Source organism: Pteropus medius, unplaced genomic scaffold (assembly GCF_902729225.1).
Source record: "Pteropus medius unplaced genomic scaffold, Ma_sr-lr_union100, whole genome shotgun sequence".
NCBI lineage: Eukaryota > Metazoa > Chordata > Mammalia > Chiroptera > Pteropodidae > Pteropus > Pteropus medius.
Window position 1 is genome coordinate 4,633,969 of NW_024344240.1, and position 18,906 is coordinate 4,652,874.

The 18,906-nt window shown below is 39.4% G+C and overlaps 2 protein-coding genes across 3 annotated transcripts in view; one reads left to right on the forward strand and one right to left on the reverse strand.

Annotated features, from left to right (window-relative positions):
- Nucleotides 1-2,433: 2,433 nt before the first annotated feature.
- LOC120607222 (Wilms tumor protein 1-interacting protein-like) lies at nucleotides 2,434-17,399 on the reverse strand. The gene is made up of 2 exons (XM_039868886.1): nucleotides 17,321-17,399; nucleotides 2,434-2,901 (listed from the first exon to the last, which is right to left on the reverse strand). Exon 2 carries the CDS (start codon nucleotides 2,842-2,844, stop codon nucleotides 2,455-2,457), a length of 390 nt encoding a protein of 129 aa, XP_039724820.1. The 5' UTR covers nucleotides 2,845-2,901; nucleotides 17,321-17,399; the 3' UTR covers nucleotides 2,434-2,454.
- Nucleotides 2,769-18,906, forward strand: part of NSMAF (neutral sphingomyelinase activation associated factor) — a 55,205-nt gene continuing 39,067 nt past the window's right edge. For both annotated transcript variants that reach the window (XM_039868881.1, XM_039868882.1), the window contains exons 1-2: nucleotides 2,769-2,901; nucleotides 17,321-17,410. In XM_039868881.1, coding sequence (XP_039724815.1) covers nucleotides 2,843-2,901; nucleotides 17,321-17,410 — 149 coding nt within the window. In that variant the 5' untranslated portion in view covers nucleotides 2,769-2,842. The remainder of the gene's footprint in view (nucleotides 2,902-17,320; nucleotides 17,411-18,906) is intronic.

Below are 18,906 nucleotides of genomic sequence, written 5' to 3' on the forward strand. Positions count from 1 at the left end.
GAAGACAATACAAGGTGAGAAAATAAAGACGGCATGTGCAGGCAGATATTGCCAAGAAGTTTTGCCCAAGAATGGGGAGCTGGGAGAAAATGTGGGATAAAGGGAACATTTTTTGAAAACTATATTTTAATACTCAGATGGGAATGATTTGATGGTAAGGGCAAAATAGACAAAGGAAGAGAGAAAGAGAAGAGAGAAAAGGTCTTTTCAAAGGCTAAGTTGTTGAGAAGGAAGACGCTGGCCTTTGATAGGAACAAATATACCTCAAAACACAGGAATCAAGACAAGGAAACAGATGCTAGTAGGCTGGATGATTTGGTGGTGGATGAAGAAATTCTCACCTTAGTTCTCTCTTACTTTTCCACCAACACAAACTCTGTGACAGCAGAAGACTCTATCGTCTGAGCTATTTATTGCTCAAGAAAATCCTTTTGAGTTTATTCCCCTTCTCAGTCAAAGATAAAGCTGAAAAGTGAAATATTACAAGAGGTTTATGATGGCAAATACTGTATCTGTATCTGCTAGTTGGCAATTATCTTCCCACAGATAGTGAAAGACAGAAGCCCCATCCTGCCTGATGATTACATTTCAAAGGAATGACTTTCAAGTCCCTGAGAAAAGCACTCCTGAGTGGCAGGAGGTACATATACATCTCAAAGATACAGAGAAAGAATTCAAAATTGTAAGCCCTCTTGGTAAATGCTCTAAGAAACAGTAATCAGGGAGGGGCCTATGTCAGGTGTTGGCTAGAACAAACAGTACATTCTTTTGGCAGCCATGAGCTTTCCCAGGCAGGGCCTTTGCGGGGGTGGGGGAGAGGCGGGATCATCCTAGGGATGAGGCCTTGAGCTGATAGAAACTATGTTAGTGTTTAAGTCTTTTAACTTCAGGGGAGGGTAGTGGACAAAATTATTTGCGCTGAAAGTCTGTAGTTTTTTTAGGCCCAAGTTGAGGCCTACTTGAGAAGAGGACTCAAGGGGCCTGGCTAGAGTTTGGTCAAGGAGAGAATCTTTGTCACTCTCCACTGACCAAGATCACATCATCCTTTAATGTTGAATTAAACGAAGAAGACCTATGTGCTATTTTCTCACCTTATTTCAGCTGATGTGATTTCTCTCTTCTGAACTCATAGCATCTATTACGGTACTTCTCACATAGAAAGTTACCAACTAGACTTATTCGGGTGATCACTTCATAAGTTCTAGAAATATCTAATCACTATGTTGTACACCTGAAACTAATATAATGCTGTATGTCAACTGTAACTGAAAATTTTTAAAAATTATGTCACACCTCTTTGCAAGTTTTATTATCTTATTTCATTGTGTATCTGCTCATTTGTCTCAGCTACCTGACTAGATCACGATTTCCTACAGAAATACTGAGCTAATGTCTCTGACATCTTTTTATAGGTTCTGTGCAGCACTTGGTCACATGGAAGAGACTCAGTCCCAGTCATAGTGTACCCATGCACCTTCATTCATTCCAAAAAATTCTAATAGGTGCCCACTATATGCATGTCATTTTCCCAATGCTGCTGGGGATCAAGTTCAATAAGACCAGCTCCAGCTTTTATGCTTGGCTCCTCCACCATCCCATCAGTCCTGTTATACACTAGAGAGCTGAAATACACATTCACCTAGAAGCTTTTAAAAAATCTAACCCTGCAGAACCTAGTCTACAAGACAATATTAGATGTGTGAGCTATTACACAATTTAGAAGTTCATTATTAAAGAATCCTTCGAAGGTAAACAATCACAGGCTCACTCTCAGGATATATCAAGGAGTCATAACCACAGCGAATTACCACTCACACTCACTAGGATGGCTATAATAAAAAAGTCAGGTAACAACAAGTATTGGAGAGGATGTGAAGAAACTGGAACCCTTATACACTGCTGGTGGTACATCTATCTATACTGTGGAATACTCTCCAGCAATAAAAAGGAATGAAGTACTGCTACATGGATGAACCTAGAACACTATGCTAAAAGTGAAAGACGCTTGACATAAAAGGCTGTATATTGTATGATTGCATTTATATGAAATGTCCAGGATGGGCAAATTCATAGAAACCGAAAGCTGATGAGTGTTTATAGGCTGGGGAGGTTGGGGAGGGGGGATCTTGATCTGAGTGTGTGTGTGTGTGTGTGTGTGTGTGTGTGTGTGTGTGAGAGAGAGAGAGAGAGAGAGAGATTTTTGAGTTGATAAAAATGTTCCAAAATTATATTGATAGTTGTACATATTTGTAAACATACTAAAAAGCTTTGAATGTTGAATGGGTGAATTGCCTGGTGAGGTATATCTCAACAAAATTGTTAGAAAAAGAAAAATGTCATGTGACCAATTATTTCAACTACCAAGAGACTGAGGGCCTCAAACGTTATTTCGAGTCCCTGAGGCCAACAAAGTGGTGTAGTAAAGTGGTGTAGTTTACGGGCCAGCATCCGTTTTCATGTGTAAGATACTAAACAAGGAGCAGTGCAGTAGTTCGTACAGTGGCGAATGTTTAGTGTAGAGGGACAGATCCTAGGTTGACCTCTGGGCCCCGGGCAAGCACCTGGGACGCCGCGGATCACCGCGCGCTCCTCCTCCCGGCCTGAGTCACCGCCCCGCCGGAGTCCCCACGCGAAGATGCTGCGGTGAGCGCGGCCGGGACGCCGCGGGCCCTGGGGCGCAGCGTCGGGCTGTCGGCCGCCGAGCGGCGCGCACGGGAAGCCGGGCCGGCAGCCGCGCTCTCGTCCCGGCCGGGACCTCGCGGGCCGGCTCCTCCGAACCCCCTCCGCGGGCGACAGCGGGCCCCGCCGCTGGTCCGCGCCCGCCCGCGCCCGCCGTCCCTCCATGGCGTTTATCCGGAAGAAGCAGCAGGAGCAGCAGCTGCAGCTCTACTCCAAGGAGAGGTGAGCGGCGGCGGCGGCGGCGGCGGGGTGGGCCGGCGCCGCGGTCGGCGGCCGGGGCCTGGTCGGCGGCAGGAGCGCGGTGGCGGGACGGACGCGGCGTGGCGGACGCGGCACGGAGGCCAGCGCCGCGAGCGCGTTCGGCGCCCGGGCCGGGGGTCAGAGGCCGGAGGCCTGGCCGCGGCAGGAGGCCGCCGGGCGCGGGAGCCCGGGCGGGGGCCGATGCCCTGGCGGAGCCCGGCCGGCCGCGCAGGTCCCGGCGGCCGCGGACGGCTCACCCGGAAGAGGCCGCGCGGGTCCGGAGCCGGCTCCTCCGGCGGGCGCCCGGCCACGGAGGGCGGGGACGCCCCCGGCGCGCGAGCCCCGGCGGTGTCTGGGGCTGGGGGTTGGGGGCGGCGTAGCAGCGGGGGTGTGTAGGCGAGCAAGGCCGGCACCCTCTTCCCCCCATTCTCGCCTCATCGCCCCGCCGCCGCCCCCTCCGCACTCCCCGGCGACCGGCGTTGGGTCGGAGCACCGGGTCCGGCGCCGTGGGATTGTCGCACCCAGGCCAGACGCGGGCCGGCGACCACCTCGCCAGCACCCGGGAGTGGGGGCGATAGATCTCGATGCTTCACATCACCGCGCCTTTTTTTCCTGCCAACTTCTTCAGACATAAAGCAGAGGCCCTCCTGGGCCGGGAGGAGGGCCACAAAAAAGGCCTTGTTCTGAAAAAAGGCGACGTCTCCCCAAACGTTTTCTACCAAGCAGTGGACCTTATTGTAAGTGTAATCGAAGGCTTGGAAAGCACCGGCATCCTGGTGAGGGACTTACGGACCCAGGAGAAGGAGCTAAGATGGTCTCAGGGCAGTGCCCTTTCAGAATTTATGATCCTCAGGCTCCGAGGGAAATCTCCTATAAGAAAATTCACTTCTGCCCTAAGTATACTTTCCAGTGCAGTTCTGGTGACCAAAACAACTTCTAATCCCCGAGTCTGGGGTCTCGGGTGCCAGAAAGAACTGAGAATGAATTATTTTTACAGATTTTATTTTGGTTTTGGGAGCTAGTCATGTCGCAGGGCTGCTAACCTGTCACTTTGATGTGTAATCAGTGGACACCAACCAAACCTACTATACACGGAAATACAAGTGTAGACTTTAAGGTTTGTGTGATCTGGCAGCATCCACACTTGTTTTACAGGTGTTGACTACCCCAGTTTCATCCAAACGGTCATGTCTCTTTCTGATAGCTCTAAGGTTGGCCTTGCCAGGATATCCACAATCTGAAATGTTTCCCTACTGTAGAGGAGGAGATAAAATATACCAAAAAACTATTTTGGATATGACTTCCAAGAATGGTTTTGGCATTGTGATTAAGTTTTATCCTCAGAAAGGCTTGTTTATTAAATAGTAACTGGACCATAAATAAAGTAACTCAGGCTCTTTTGACTTCATTTGTAATGCTCGGTTCATGTGGGAAGAACTGAGTAGAGTTTCTTTGTTCTATACCAACAACATTAAAACATGGTGGTATTCTGTGTTAAATAGACGAATGTTCAAATTTCCATGAGAACTTTGAAACACTTGAATTGCCATAATGATCTGAGTCACTTGTAACAATTCCATTGCCTCACTGATAAACAGGAAAATCTGTTTTCTTTAGATCTTCCCGTTATTTTGATGGCAGTAATTTGCGTTGAGTTTGGTTAACTTGTACCGCTCTGCAGTGTCACACAAGTCTGCACTTACATTTCTATGTATAATCTGTTTTGTTGGTATCTATTGATCAGACATGACAGACTGGCAGTACTGGGAGATAATGAGCTCTCACAACCAAACCATTTATTCATTCCTCAGGAAGCAGCAACTGTTCCTGAGCAGCAGTAATCTGAAAAAGTTGGTGCCACGTGTTTTATATTTGTTTGAATCCTACTTGCTGACTGCCCAAATTCAATAATGTTCTCTGCCTATGCTTTACAACTTGGGGCTGATGGGCCTACTCAAACCAGGATCGTGTCCATAGAATATCAATTCGAATGACAGGAATCTGTCTAAATCAAATGTGGGCTAAAATCAAGCAGTCTCTTAGAATTCATTCTGAAAGACGAGAATATTTTAAACCAACTTTATTGGGTCCTAAATTTACCAGTTTTGCACAGATTTTTTTTTTCTGGCTCTGTCCCTTTGTGGCAGTAAACACCAGTAAGCAAAATGACTGATATATATAGGTCATTGGCTCCTTCATACCCAAGAGAACTATTACTTTCCTTGGGACTATCTCACAGGTTATGCATGAAAGGCCTTGTCTCTTTAGAATTGTGAGTTCATTGGCCCCTCATGCTGCTTTAGAGATTTTAGATTTCTACTGCTACCAAATAATGACCCTAGAAAAGGAGAAACTTGAAGTTAGCATTTATTTCTCTTAGTGTTAAGTTGATGCTACTGCATTTAGAATAAGTGATATTTTTATAAAAGTAGAAGCAGAGAGCCTGGTTGGGAGATTCTTGTATTGGTGGTTTAGATCAAGATGGCAGCAGAAGAAATGGAGAAAAGTGGGTGGATTTTGAATGTTTTTAGGAGGTACCATTGACAGGTGTTAGTGTGGTAGATTGCATGCAGGAGATAATGGAGGAAGAATCCCAGCTAGAGTTGTCAGATAAAATACAAGATGCCAGTTAAATTTGAATTTCAGATGAACAATCTTTTAATGTTAGTGTGTCCCATGTTCTATTCGGTACCTACTTATTACTGAAAAATTTTATAATTATCAGAAATTCAAATTTAAGCATCGTCTATTTTTATTTGCTAAACACAACAATCATATTCTGAGTTTTCTGATTTGAACATCTCTATAGTGGTACCATTTATTGGTGATGTTTATAAAGAAATACTTTGGTAATTTTCAGCATTAGAAAATAAAGAGATACTTGGTCATTTAAGTTAAGTATTCTAGTATCCTAGTTAAGATTTAGACGGCAGGACCATATTGATTTTACACTGTTTTAATGTCCTATGCAGGTATTAATGAAGATAAGTAGAAAAAATTTTAAAATAATTCACATATCTTCCTTTAGAATTGTTGGAAATGGCAGCTGTGTATGGCGGGTTAGCAGATGAGGATATTGTACAAACTGCTATTTAAGATATTTCTGTTTTAAGATAGGATAATTGTTAAATGATTTTTATTTTCACATCTAGGAGTAGCATGGTGAGACTATAACTGTTTTTTTCTTGGATGATGTAGAAATTTAAATAGCGTGTTCTTACTGGGGGAAGAGTCACATTTTTCTCTCCACAATATCATAAACACAAACTGCCATTCCAGGATAAAACATTAGTAATCATGTCACTTCGTAGTTATATAAATTTCTAATCACTAAGTCGTACACCTGAAACTATATAATATGTCTATCAACTGTAATTGAAAAAAAAATTACTAATTGTGTATTCTATATTGGATACACATATCACATTAATAGTTTCACAGTCATTTCTTAGACTTTGGCTTTGCTTCGGACATTCCATGTGTATAATTCTCATGGTTATGCCGATATTAAATTTCTTGGCTGATACTAAATATCTTTTACTTAATATGTTTATCAATTGACTTTGTATTCATTATGCTAAAAATACTTGTTACAGGGAAAAGTGATTTTTTATACTCTTGTTTAATCTTTGATTTCTATGACTAATCATCCTATTTTTTAATATCTCTAAGAGGTATGCCCAGTGCTGAAAATGGAGGTAGACTGCAGAATCAGCACTTAGTCAGGAATACCGGTGGGTCGAAAGAAGATAAATTACATTAAGCTTGTTAATTGTGTTTAGATCTTCTAATTTCTTAATGATTTTTTTTCTGATTGATTTGTCAATTACTGAGAAATACTTTATGGTGCGAATTTTGCCTTGTATTTCCATCAATTTTTGTGACACATATTTTCAGGGTGTGTTATTAAGTCTCTATGTAGGTTTAGAATTGATATCTTCTCAGTAAATTGAATCCTTCATCAATATGTAATGACCTCTTCTAGTAATGATATTTTCTATTTTGTCTGATATTAATATATCTATATCAGGCTTCTTTTGATTGTTTACATTATATATAATTTTTAATTATTTTAACTTTTGTATCCTTAGGTTTTAGAAATATTTCTTCTAAATAGCTTGTAATTGGACTTTTGAATAATACATTCTGATAATTTTTATCTTCATAATTTGTTCTTTTATATTTATTATTATAGGTATATTTGGATGCATTTTTACTTTTTCATTTTGTTTTTTAATTTTATCTTATTTTTTCCCTTTGTTTGAATTAATTAAGACCCCCTTGTTCCTTTCATTTTTGCTTCTGTTTTTCTAGTGCTTACCCTTGAACTTTTGACACTTACATTTAACTTAAGGTCTGAAGCTAATCATTCTCCTTACCCTCCTTCCTGGTAATATAAGGCCCTTGGAATAGTTAACTCCTAAATTATAGTCTGTTATTGCCCAGAATTTTCCATCTGTATTTTAAACCTATAAATTAAACATTACAGTAGTCACCCGTTATCCACAGGAATACATTGAAGACCCCCAGTGAATGCCTGCAACTACAGGTAGTACTGAACCCTGTTTTTTCCTATATAAGCATATACTTTGGCATATCCGAATTGCCAGCATCATTACTCTTGCACTGTGGGGCCATTATTAAGCAAAACAAGAGTTCCTTGAACACAAGCACTGTGATACCACAACAGCTGATGTGAAAAAAAGACAGCCACTAAATGACTAAAAGGTGAGGAGCATGTGCCGTGCAAGGATGCTGGACGAAGGGATGAGTCACGTCTTGAGTGGGACAGAACAGGAGGGCAAGAGATTTTATTAGCCCCTCAGAACAGTGCCACAATTTAAAATTTATGAATTGTTTATTTCTGGAGTTTTTCTTTTAATATTTTTTGACTGCAGTTTACTATGGGTAACTGAAACTGTGGAAGGTGGAATCGCTAATAATGTATAATTGTCTAGCTAATGCTCGTATCGTTGTACATTCATATTCGGTTCAGCATTCCTTCTTGCATATCGTATCTTCCCTTTAGAATTATTTTCTCTTTCCTGAAGAATATCCTTTATAAGTTCCTGCGATGATTGTCTGATAGTAGTAAACTATGTTTGTTTTCATCTGTCTGGACATGTCCTTATGTTGTCCTTGTTTTGAAAATCAGTTTTGCCAGATGTATAATTCTCCCAGCTTTTTGAAGACTGCAAAGAAAGGCAGATGGCCAGGGAATATGCACCAGGGAATACACACCAGGCTTGCTGGAGCAGCATTCAATGGGGAAACTCAGCAGAGAAAACATTAGTAACAGGTGTGCCATGCCGCTGCCGCAGCACTTAGCCACGGGGTCAGGCTTCAGACTCCAGAAGAAACTCGGAACTTGTGGAGTGGACACTGTGATGGAACCTTGGCTTGTCATGTCCAGCTCAGCATTTGTGGCTGTGAGCTCGCCTCACCCCTTCCCTAGCTTGATTGGAGCCTGTCTAAGCCTTGTACTTGAGTTTGTGTGATGTGGATGGGAACCACCAATACTTCCTGTGGCATGATTAAGGCACTGGAGTCCTAGCCTTGTTGTTAACCAGGACTGTTTCATTTAACACAAGACCATAGCAGCTTTCTATGTAGCTACAGCCTTGCAGGAGGCCACCTTCTATTCTGGGAGACCAGCCTGCAACAAACCCATTTGATCCTAATTGTTCTCTGTAAGCAACTTGTCTTTTCTCTGGCTGCTTTTAGATCTCTGCTTTGTAGAGTTTTGCTGTTTGTCTATATAGAGATTTCTTTCTATTCATCTATCCCGATTGAGGCCCCTGAAACCGAAACAGTTTTGAAAAATTTGGAGCCAAGCCTTTAGCTCTTGGAATATTGCTTTTTCTCATTCTTTTGTGTCTCATAACGACTCTAATATTTATCTTTATTTTTTGTGCTGTGTTGTGGATTATTTAAATCTGTTTTATAATTTACTGTTTTCCTCTCTAGTTGCCTAATTTTCTGTCTATTCCATTAGTTTAAATTTTGACTTCAGTTATGGTACTTTTAAATTTCTAGTTCTATTTGGATCATTTATAACTGCTTGGTCATTTCGGATAAAAGTCTGTTCTTTTGTTATACTTTTGATGTCCTTGTATTTCTTTAAACATACCTATTGTAATATAATATTCAGATACAGAAATAAATTATCTGTAGCCTTTACAGGTTTGATTGAGTAGTGTGTTGCTTGCACCACTGATCCTCATTCAGTAATTTTACTTCTTCGCTTGTTTTATGATTTTTTTAAATTAATTTATTTTTTTTATGGTGACATTGGTTAACGAAATCCAATAAGTTTCAGCTGTGCACTTTAACAGTCAGGCACACACATGTTTACACTGTGTGCTCCCCTCTCGTAGTTAGGTTTCTTTCTCTCACCACATCTTTGAACCTCTTTACCCCGTCTACCTCCCTCCTCCCCACTGTTTTATGATTTTTGATTGTAGCCTCTTGTTTCTTGGACATTTATCCTCGGGGATTCTTCGATGTCTGGGTTTAGAATGTCTGTTTTCTGAAAGTGTTTGTATTTATTTCTGCCAGGCCACATTGGTTTCTCTGGAGGTTTATTGGGCTAAACCAGTAGTATGAATTCTAGCTGCTGTAAACGTGTGTCAAGGCAGGCTTGTGGTTTCACATTCTCAAGGCAGACTTTTTTTCCCCCAGCCCAGAGCCAAGGTCCTACCATCTCTCTCTGGAGCCTAAAGACTTTTTATTTCCAGTCTCACGATGTTACCATCCGGGATCCTAGTAGCTTTTTCTAAATCCTTCTCTCTCCCATAGCTAGCCCCCCGAGGCACAGGGCCCAAATCAATCCAGGCCTCTACTACTCAGAGTTGGCCAAGGCCTGCTAACTTCTTTGTTTCTCTCTTCCTTTTTCATCACCTCAGCCAAGCACTGGAAACATTTTTTAGTATTTTATCCAGCAATTTTAGAAGATTTGTACTGAGATTGTTTTCTAGATATCTAATCTTACTAAAATGCCTGGGAAGGAATTCCTGCTAATTCTTTAAGCCCAGGTTTACTTAATAAATCTGTAAACCCACTGGTTTAAGAAGAGACTTTTGAGGTCATCTAATCTCCATGTCCCTCCTCTTAGTTTTATGGTTGAGGTCTAAGTAAGTAAAATGATTTAACAAAAGCTCACAGCCAACTTATGGCAGAACTAAAGCTAAGACAAATGTTTCTGATCCAAGTCAAGCCCTTTTCCACCTGTTTTAAATACTAGGCCAGTTCTTATTTTAATGGTATCTCTGAAATTTAGAATGATTCAGAAATGGAAGCCTGGCTTATGTTAATATTAGAACCTTGTGACTCTAAGTGTGATCACTAGGCCAGCAGCAGGAGCATTACCTGGGAACTTGCTAGAAAATGCAGAATCTCAGGCTCTGCCCCAGATCTACTACATCAGAATCTGCATTTTAACAAGATCTCCTGCTGATTGTACACACTTTAAAGTTTGAGAAGCACTGTTTTAAATAACAGTAATTAAGCATTTATCTTAAATTCTTTGTTTATTTGTTTTGGTTTCATTATACTTCCATATTTATCTTGATAATATGAAGGAGCCTCATGAAAGCATCCATCACAGGGTTATGACCTTGATGAGGAAATTAAAAGACTTTGAGAACATAGGTGATATTTTCGCTCTTTCTTCTCATAGGTAGTTGAGACTTGGAAATAGAAGCACTGGCTTTATGGATGGTGTCAATGAAAGGGATTTTGATACCTGAACCCTCTTGGCCAGGAAGTAACTGCATCTCACACAGTCGGAGGAGAACATAACTTCCTAGAGTCTGGCCCAGTGATAGAGCTTTAAATTTGCTCCCAAGGGGCGGGATCAAAAGGCCGGATGAAATAGTGAAATTGGTTACACTCCTCAGAGAGTTGGCCACGGCCTGCTAACTTCTTTGTCCTCTTGGAGGACAGCAGGCAGAAGATGAAATGCTACTCCAGGGGAGGCGGGGCCGGTAATTAAATGAGAAAACCATTGGTTCAGGGACTAGAAATAACAGTAACTCAGATGTCTCTATGCAGATGTGTAGAATGCGGATAATAAAATGAATAGAATTTTATTACAAAAGAGGATTAATGTGTATTTTCGGTGTCACTGAGGCTCATTAGGATGGAACTCAGGATTGGAATCTAGGACCGAAAAGCTACAGGCCTACTCGAAAGGGAAGAGCTGTTAGGACTTGAGACAGTGGGCTCTGAATGTCAAGATATACAACTGCTGGGTAATCCATGAACCAGAGTGAGGAAAATCCCAGAAAACTTATTGGAAAGAGGAACAGAGATAACGTAATTACATTCATTTGTTACTGGCCACCTAAATGGGCAGAAAAAAATGGCAGATGTGTACCTGATGTAGATTGAAAATAGGAAGTGGCAATATAGAAAATGACAGGAGACCTTTCTTAGTGCTCAGTAAGATAACTACAGTTTCTCGACTTCCTTTCTTTAGTTTTAATTTATCTTTAGGCAGAGAATTTGAGAAGTTTACAAAATTCTGAATATTAAAGGGAAATTAACTAACCAAGTAGCAATGACAGAAAGAAACCCTTCAGAAAAAGCAGTCATATCGAGTTATTTATTGTTGAAACCCAGGGAGATTAAGAACGATTCTGTCATTTATAGAATTTAGATTTTTTCATTTGTTGAAAGGCAGATATTGAATTCAAGGAGGAAAATATTACGGAAAGGATATTGACCCAGGAAGTTTGTGACACTGAACTCAGGGGGTCCATTTTGCCTGCTCGTGTCAAAGCCAAAAGAAACACAGACAGGAGTTTGCAATGAAGAAAATAGAGGTTTATTTAAGGAAATGGCACCAAGCCCTGAGACATAGGCGAGCTAGTGCTCAAAGACCTGGCTCCCTTGATGGCCTCTGGGGGATAGGTTTTTTGGGAAAAACTCTTTAATAGCTAAGGAAGTTGGGATCATGGGCTCTATTGATTGGTCAGGGCTGAGGTAGGAGGCAGCTGATCATTTCATCAGGTTCTGATGTCAGTCGCGTTGTAGTTCTTTCTGATTTCAAGGGGATGCTGGTAGGGTCTTTCTGGCCTTCATGGGTGTGGTGTTATTTTTAGTTTAATGAAATTCTGCTTCTGTGGTCAGCAGACTTGAGGCTTTGTTCCTAAGACTGTTTGATGCTGACATAAGGGCTTAATGATTAAGGGAGTGGTCGTGCAGTATGCAGAAGGATAAGGAAAGAAAAGAAGCAGGTGAGCCTACAGCCAGTTTGAATCTAGGAGAAAGAGAAGAGAAAAAGTTGTTTTAAAGAAGTGAAAATCTTCATGGTTATAAAACTGTCAAAAATATAATTCAGAACATCTAATCCAACGGTCTTTGGTGAAGAGTTAGAGAAAATCAGACAAGTAAACGTAGAATGTGTCGGTCGGTAATGTTCTTCTGAGCTTATAATTTAAAAAAATATATATAGAAAGCAAGAAGGGCGACAACCAAAGACCAGTTAAATGGATGTCACAAACCTACACGATCTGCATCAAGAAACTTAAAGCCCCAATTGAGTGGTGTTTTAAAAAAATGCTACAAATTTAAAAAAATTTTAAGTCTCCTAAAGTTGTGTTTAGGCTGCTACCTAGGGCCCAGCCTGATAGTGTAAAATTGATTTATAACAGAGAAAGTAGCTTTTATTTTGTACTCTGTTAATGATACTGACCATCAGACTGGAAGTGACAGATAAACTTTTATAAGATGGGTGAAGATGCAAAGGGCACCCATGTGCTTAGGTCTCCTGGCATAAGCTCCTGGGAGGTTTCGAGTTTGGAACTACAGAATTATCTCGGTGACCTAGGAAATTTGAAAGGTGCAGAAAGAACATATGTGCATAAGTATATTTAATGCTAGTTCTAGATCAGACACATTATTTATAAACCACTAGAAGAGGAAGTCGTCACCAGTCTCCAGCACAAATTTACTAGGAAGTCATGTTATTCTAATCTAATCTCTTTTGACAGAGTTCTGACTGGTTGATTAGGGAAATGCACTTGAGTTAGTTCATCTGGACTTTGACAAAGAATAAGATTTGTTTTTTTAATGCGTTAATAGCAAATTGAGAAAGGAGAAATTAACGTTAGTGTAGTTAGGTGGAATTATATTTGTCCGAATGACTTTTCAGAGGTTGTCATAAGTATGACTGGGGGAATGTTTCTAATGGTGAGTCACAAGACTGTATCTGTTCCACATTTTTCTTAATGTCCTCCTTGTTTCAGAGGGCATTTTAAGCTTACAAAAATTCCCAGTTGAGGTAAACCAACTTTCTATATGGTGGGAGCACTACACTCTAGCTCAATCCAAGGATCATGTTGGGGTATTCAGAGCAGGTATGGCAAGCACATGACGTCATGCCCTTTCCTACGCCTGTGCACACATCTAAGGCATCATGGCGGTCTCCCATTGAGCCCATATTGCATCCTCCTCAACACAGTAAAGCCTGTTTTACATCTCCAACCTAGAGAAATGATTGAATAGCAGAATATTCTGGACCCATTATAAATACAAAATATGGGTATTGATAAATTAGGGAGTATATAATTCATTTACCAAAATAATGATTCTAGTTCTATAACAGTTGACATAATTATATTTTTATTGTGGTAAAAACATATAAGATTTACCCTTTTTAAATTTTTTTATTAGTTTCAAGTATACAGTACATTGGTTAGAGATTTATATAGCTAATACAATGATCCATTTTTAAGTGTATAGTACAGGACTGTTATGCCACAGATCTCTAGAATTCTTTTATCTTGCAAAACTGAAACTCTGTACCCACTGAGCAACTCTCCTCTTTCTCCACCATTCTGTATTCTCTTAGTAAGAGTCTGACTACTTTAAATATTTCACATAAGTGGAATCATGTAGTATTTGTCTTTGTGACTGGCTTATTTCACCTAGTATGTACCCTCCAGATTCATCCATGTTGTAGCATACGACCAGATTTGCTTCTTTTTTAAGGCTGAGTAATAGTCCATTGTATGTATATACCACATTTTCTTTATTCATTCATCTGTCTGTAGACATTTAGGTTGCTTCCACATCTTGGCTATTGTGAATAATGCTGCAGCGAACATGGATATGCAAATATATCTTTGAGATCCTGTTTTCATTTCTTTTTGGGTGTATACCCAGAATTGGACTGGGTGGATCATATCTTTAATTTTTTGAGGAACTTCTGTACTGTTTTCCATAGCAGCTACATCATTTTACAATCCCACCAACAGTGCGCAAGGGTTCCAGTTCCTCCATATCCTCATTAACATTGGCTGTTTTCCGTTTGTTTTTTTAAATAGTGGATGAGGTGATATCTCATTGTGGTTTTGATTTGCATTTTCTTGATGATTAGTGATATTGAGCATCTTTTAATACACGTTTGGCCGTTTATATATCTTCTTTGGAGAAGTTGTCTGCTCAAACCCTTTGCCCATTTTTTAATTGGGTTGATTTTTGTTGTGGTGTTGAGTTGTAGGAGTTCTGTATGTACTCTGGGTACTAACTCCTTATCAGATACATGGTTTGCAGATATTTTTCTCCAGTTCCGTATGTTGCCATCTCACTCTGTTGATTGTTTCTTGTTTATTTTGATTTTTTTTTGATGCACAGAAGTTTTTTAAGTTTGATGTAGTCACTTTCATCTATTTTTGCTTTTGTTGCCTGTGCTTTTGGTGTCATATTCAAGGAATCATTGCCAAATCCAATGTCATGAAGTTTCCCCCTATGTTTTCTTCTAGGAGTTTTGTAATTTCAGGTCTTATATTTAGGTCTTTAATCTATTTGGGTTAATTTTTGGATATGGTGTGTAGTAAGGGTTCACTTTCATTCTTTTGCATGTGGATATCCAGTTTTCCCAACACCATTTGTTGAAGAGACTGTCCTTTCCTCCATTATGTGGCCTTGGAACCCTTAGTTGAAGATCATTTGACCATATGTGTGAGGGTTTATTTCTGAGCTTTTTATTCTGTTCCATTGGTCTGTATGTCTGTCTTTATGTCGGTACCACTTTTGTTTTGAAACTAACTTTGCAATATATTTTGAAATCAGGAACTGTGAGGCTTCCAGCTTTGTTTTTCCTTCTCAATTGTTTTGGCTATTAGATTCCATATGAGTTTTAGGATTTTTTTTTTTTCTATTTCTGCAATAAATGCCATTGAGATTTTGATAAGGGATTGCATTGAATCTGTAGATTGATTTGGGTAGTATGAACATTTTAACAATATTAAGGATAGGATTATATTTTAATAATTATATGGAAGAGCTCATCATCTGTGAAGTCTCCTTGGGCTTTTATAACAATAAAATTATGCCACTGTCTTATTGAAGCATACTGATTTTATTTTATCCTCTCTCTAAGGGGTGGAATGGGAGATCAAGAGGAAGAAGAAAGGGTTCCTTAGCTCCAGTCCAAACAAAGGGTTTCGTTTTATTAAGATGCAAACTAAAAGTAATAGGCAAGGTAGTTATTAAGTGTATCTCTGATTTATACCTTCCTAGAAATTATGTGATGTATGAAAGGACTGTTCCTAGCAATCCTAACTCTTGTGATTGTACTGAAATTCAGAATAAGAATTAATAGTGAGTATTTTATATTGAGCTCTGGCAGTTTAGCCTATGATCAGTTCTTGTTCATGAATTTTAAAATGTAGAACAGGCCAATCAAAGTTTCTTGTTAGGATGGTAAAGCTGGTTCCTCCTCTCATTTTTATTTTATAAGTTCTTTTCATTTTGGTTCAGTTTTTTTTTTAATGAGCAATATCTTCTTGTTTCATGGATATAATTTCTTTGTAAGGATATTAATTATAGTCTTTTAATCTTTTCCTCTGTCCTCTGCATTGGCTCAAGTTCTCCGAGTCGTGTTCACCTCATTTTGGTCTAGTTCTTACACGTTAGAGGCTGGCGACCTTGGGTGGTCCGGCCATGTTTAAGTGTGAAGTACACAATGCTGTGTCACTGTGGGCAGGCCTTTTCTGTCGGGTTTCTCTATGGGGTGATGTTGTAGAGACCTGGCTCTCTCAAACCCTAGTGACCATAGGTCTTTTCTCTAGGGCTATTTAGTTTTTTCTAAAAATAACCCACCAGACTGCTGCTGAGAGTGGAATATGTCTCCCTGCTTTTTGCTTAATCATCCTCTTTTCGCTCCATGGCCCTGCTCTCCCCTGTGCTTGATATCTATTGTGGAGCCTCTTGCTCAAGTTTTGTATAGCAAACCATGTGCCAGAATGAGGTAGGGATAACAATCAGGGGAGGGATCTAGGCCACTACCTCATTCAGGCTTTCAGCCATCCCTTCCTGCTTCCTCCTTGCCTTCGTAGGACCTGATAGCTGCCATTCTAACTCTTGGGAAGTCCTGTAATTTGAGTTGGTTTTCTCTTCATTGGTACCTTCTCTGGAGGCACCTGCTATTCTGGTTTCAGGTCATTGTGGACTCCTCTGATTTGCTCTCCATTTCTTAGAGATAACAAAGTTGTTGTTATCTCTCATGTGCTTTTCTGTTTCTTCAATGTTGTTTGGTCTGTGGGTTTTACCATTTAAAAAATACTTTTGTTCACAATTTAGTGATATTTCCAGAGAGAGCGCAAATAAACATATATGTAATCTGCCATATTTAATCTAAATGTCTTCCGCCAGAACCTCAAGACCCATCTCAAGTCTCACACTTTTCATGAAAGCTTTTCCTAGTAACTCTAGCTGCCATTTCCTGATCCTTACCACAAAACAAACAAAACACTAGTTTGCATTTCTTTGTCATACAACTAAATTAACACGTTTTCTTCTTACTCTATCTTGGTTTTAAAAGTGTAAAGCACCTAAAACTTTAAAAATAACTATATTTCAATCCCTTGTAATTCAATTTACCTATTTTTTAAACACCCATTGTATCTAAAGCATTAGATTGATTTTGTGAGAGCAGAAAGATAAACTCAACTAACCGTGAGACTGGACATTGGGTGGGAAGGTTGGGGTGGGGCGATGTTGTGTGGGGTGGGGTGGGAAGCTGGGAAAAGCCTAGTGTGTCAGTCAGGGAAACAGAAGATCAAAGCTCCGTGGGTGGGAAAGCTTCAAGTTTATTTGGGCAAGAATAAGTTCCATTTCATGAAATTTGGGGTTTCTGTAAAGAAATCATACATTTGCCTGGTAAACAATTTTATTTATTTATTTTTTGGCATAGCCAGCTGGTCTGTCTGTTGTTCCTTTCCACCACATAGAGAGGAGTGCCTGGCATACACTGTACACTTCATAAATATTTGTCAGTCTTATTAATGGAAAAGTGCTTTAGGAACAAATGCTTTAAATATTATCTTTCCTTGTACTTAAAAAAAAATAAACGTGAGGTTTTGTTGTTTTTGTTTTTTTCCCCCATACTTAGATTTTCCTTGCTCCTGCTTAACTTGGAGGAGTACTACTTCGAACAGCATACAGCTCATCATATTCAGCATAAGGGTGGTCAGAATGAAAGGTAAGGAAGATTTTTGGATCTAGCCAACCTTTCTGTTGTCCGATATTTTAAAAATTAAACATATGATTACATAGGTTTCCCCCCTCCTTTTGTACTGGGAAAGTAATGAGAAGAGCGGGAGGTTTGTAAGTCGCTGCCATAACTTCAAATGTTCCCAAAACTAAGAACATTCCTCTAAGGTTGTGGGTATCTTAAATCAGCCGGCTAGAACTCTGGTTCATTCCATCACTGTTTTCCTATGTCCCTTGTTTACTTATGTTGTCAATTATTTGGGTTATGGTGTTACAAAGTAATGATCATAAAAATCAGTACTTGCGAAATGAGTAACTCAGTTTGAACTAGAAGCAAAACCAGTTTTCTCTATATTTTAATAACTACTACTTATTACTATAAAAACAGATTTTGTGTGTTTGGTCACACCTTTTGAAAGCTATGTTCAAAAGTACATAATGAAGTTTTTTATTTAAAATGCCAACTTGAAATGAACTAACATGAAAGTCGTTCTAGCAAAAATGTTTCTGCTAATGATTTCCTTTGAGGACATCACTTAACAAATAGGCCACAACTTAGAACATGGTTTGATATTAGATGAACACTTTAGTTTTTAGTGTTCTTCAGGATTTATCCTGAAAGGATCAAAACCACATAGTATTTGTTTAAATACAAACCAAAGTAAAATTAACTTAGCTCTTTGTTTGGTAGCTTAGGACAGATCTGTTTCCTTAGCATTTAATCAAATGAGGCCGTTGTTATTCCTTGAAAGTAGCACTTGCTTTCTTACCTTTGGAATTTTGTTCATATTCTTTTCTCTATTTCCATACTTTTTTTCTCACAACTCCTGTGTTCTGTATCATACCTTCCTGTTTAAAGTTAAATATACTTGTTTATTATTAAAATGCACACATAAGCTGGCAAACTGAACCCTGTTTTTGTAATTTTAAAGTTATCATTAGGGTGAAATGGCACAACCCCGTGGAAGTGAATTTGGTAATGTCTAGCATGATTGCATGTGCAGTAACCTATTGATTTAGCAATGCAACTTCTAGGAAACAATCTCAAATATACACTGGAAAATATATAAATGGACATATATACAAGGTTATTTATTATAGCACTACTTATAATAGCAAAATACTGGAAACAGTCCAAGAGGGAACTAATTGAATAAACCGTGGAATGTTCACATAATGGAGTGCTATGCAGCTGTAACAAAGGAATGAGGAAGTTCTATATATTTCTGTGGAGTGATCTTTAGTGTATATTAAGTGCAAAATACTATGTATTATATGCTATCTTTTTTTATAAGAAAAAGCAGAGTAATTTTTTGGTTATATTTTTAAAAATTAAAAAATTTGTTAATTATATATTTTAAAAAGCTTAAACTAAAAGCTAATGGAAATGGTTCTCTACACGGAAGAGGGAGGGATCAGGGGGATGATATAGAGATGACGAGACTTCTCCGAATATACTTTATTTTATAACTTTGGTTTTGGAAC

Bases quoted from the DNA above. Each gene is read 5' to 3' on its own strand.
- LOC120607222 (XM_039868886.1), bottom strand. From the start codon at position 2,844: ATGGAGGGACGGCGGGCGCGGGCGGGCGCGGACCAGCGGCGGGGCCCG.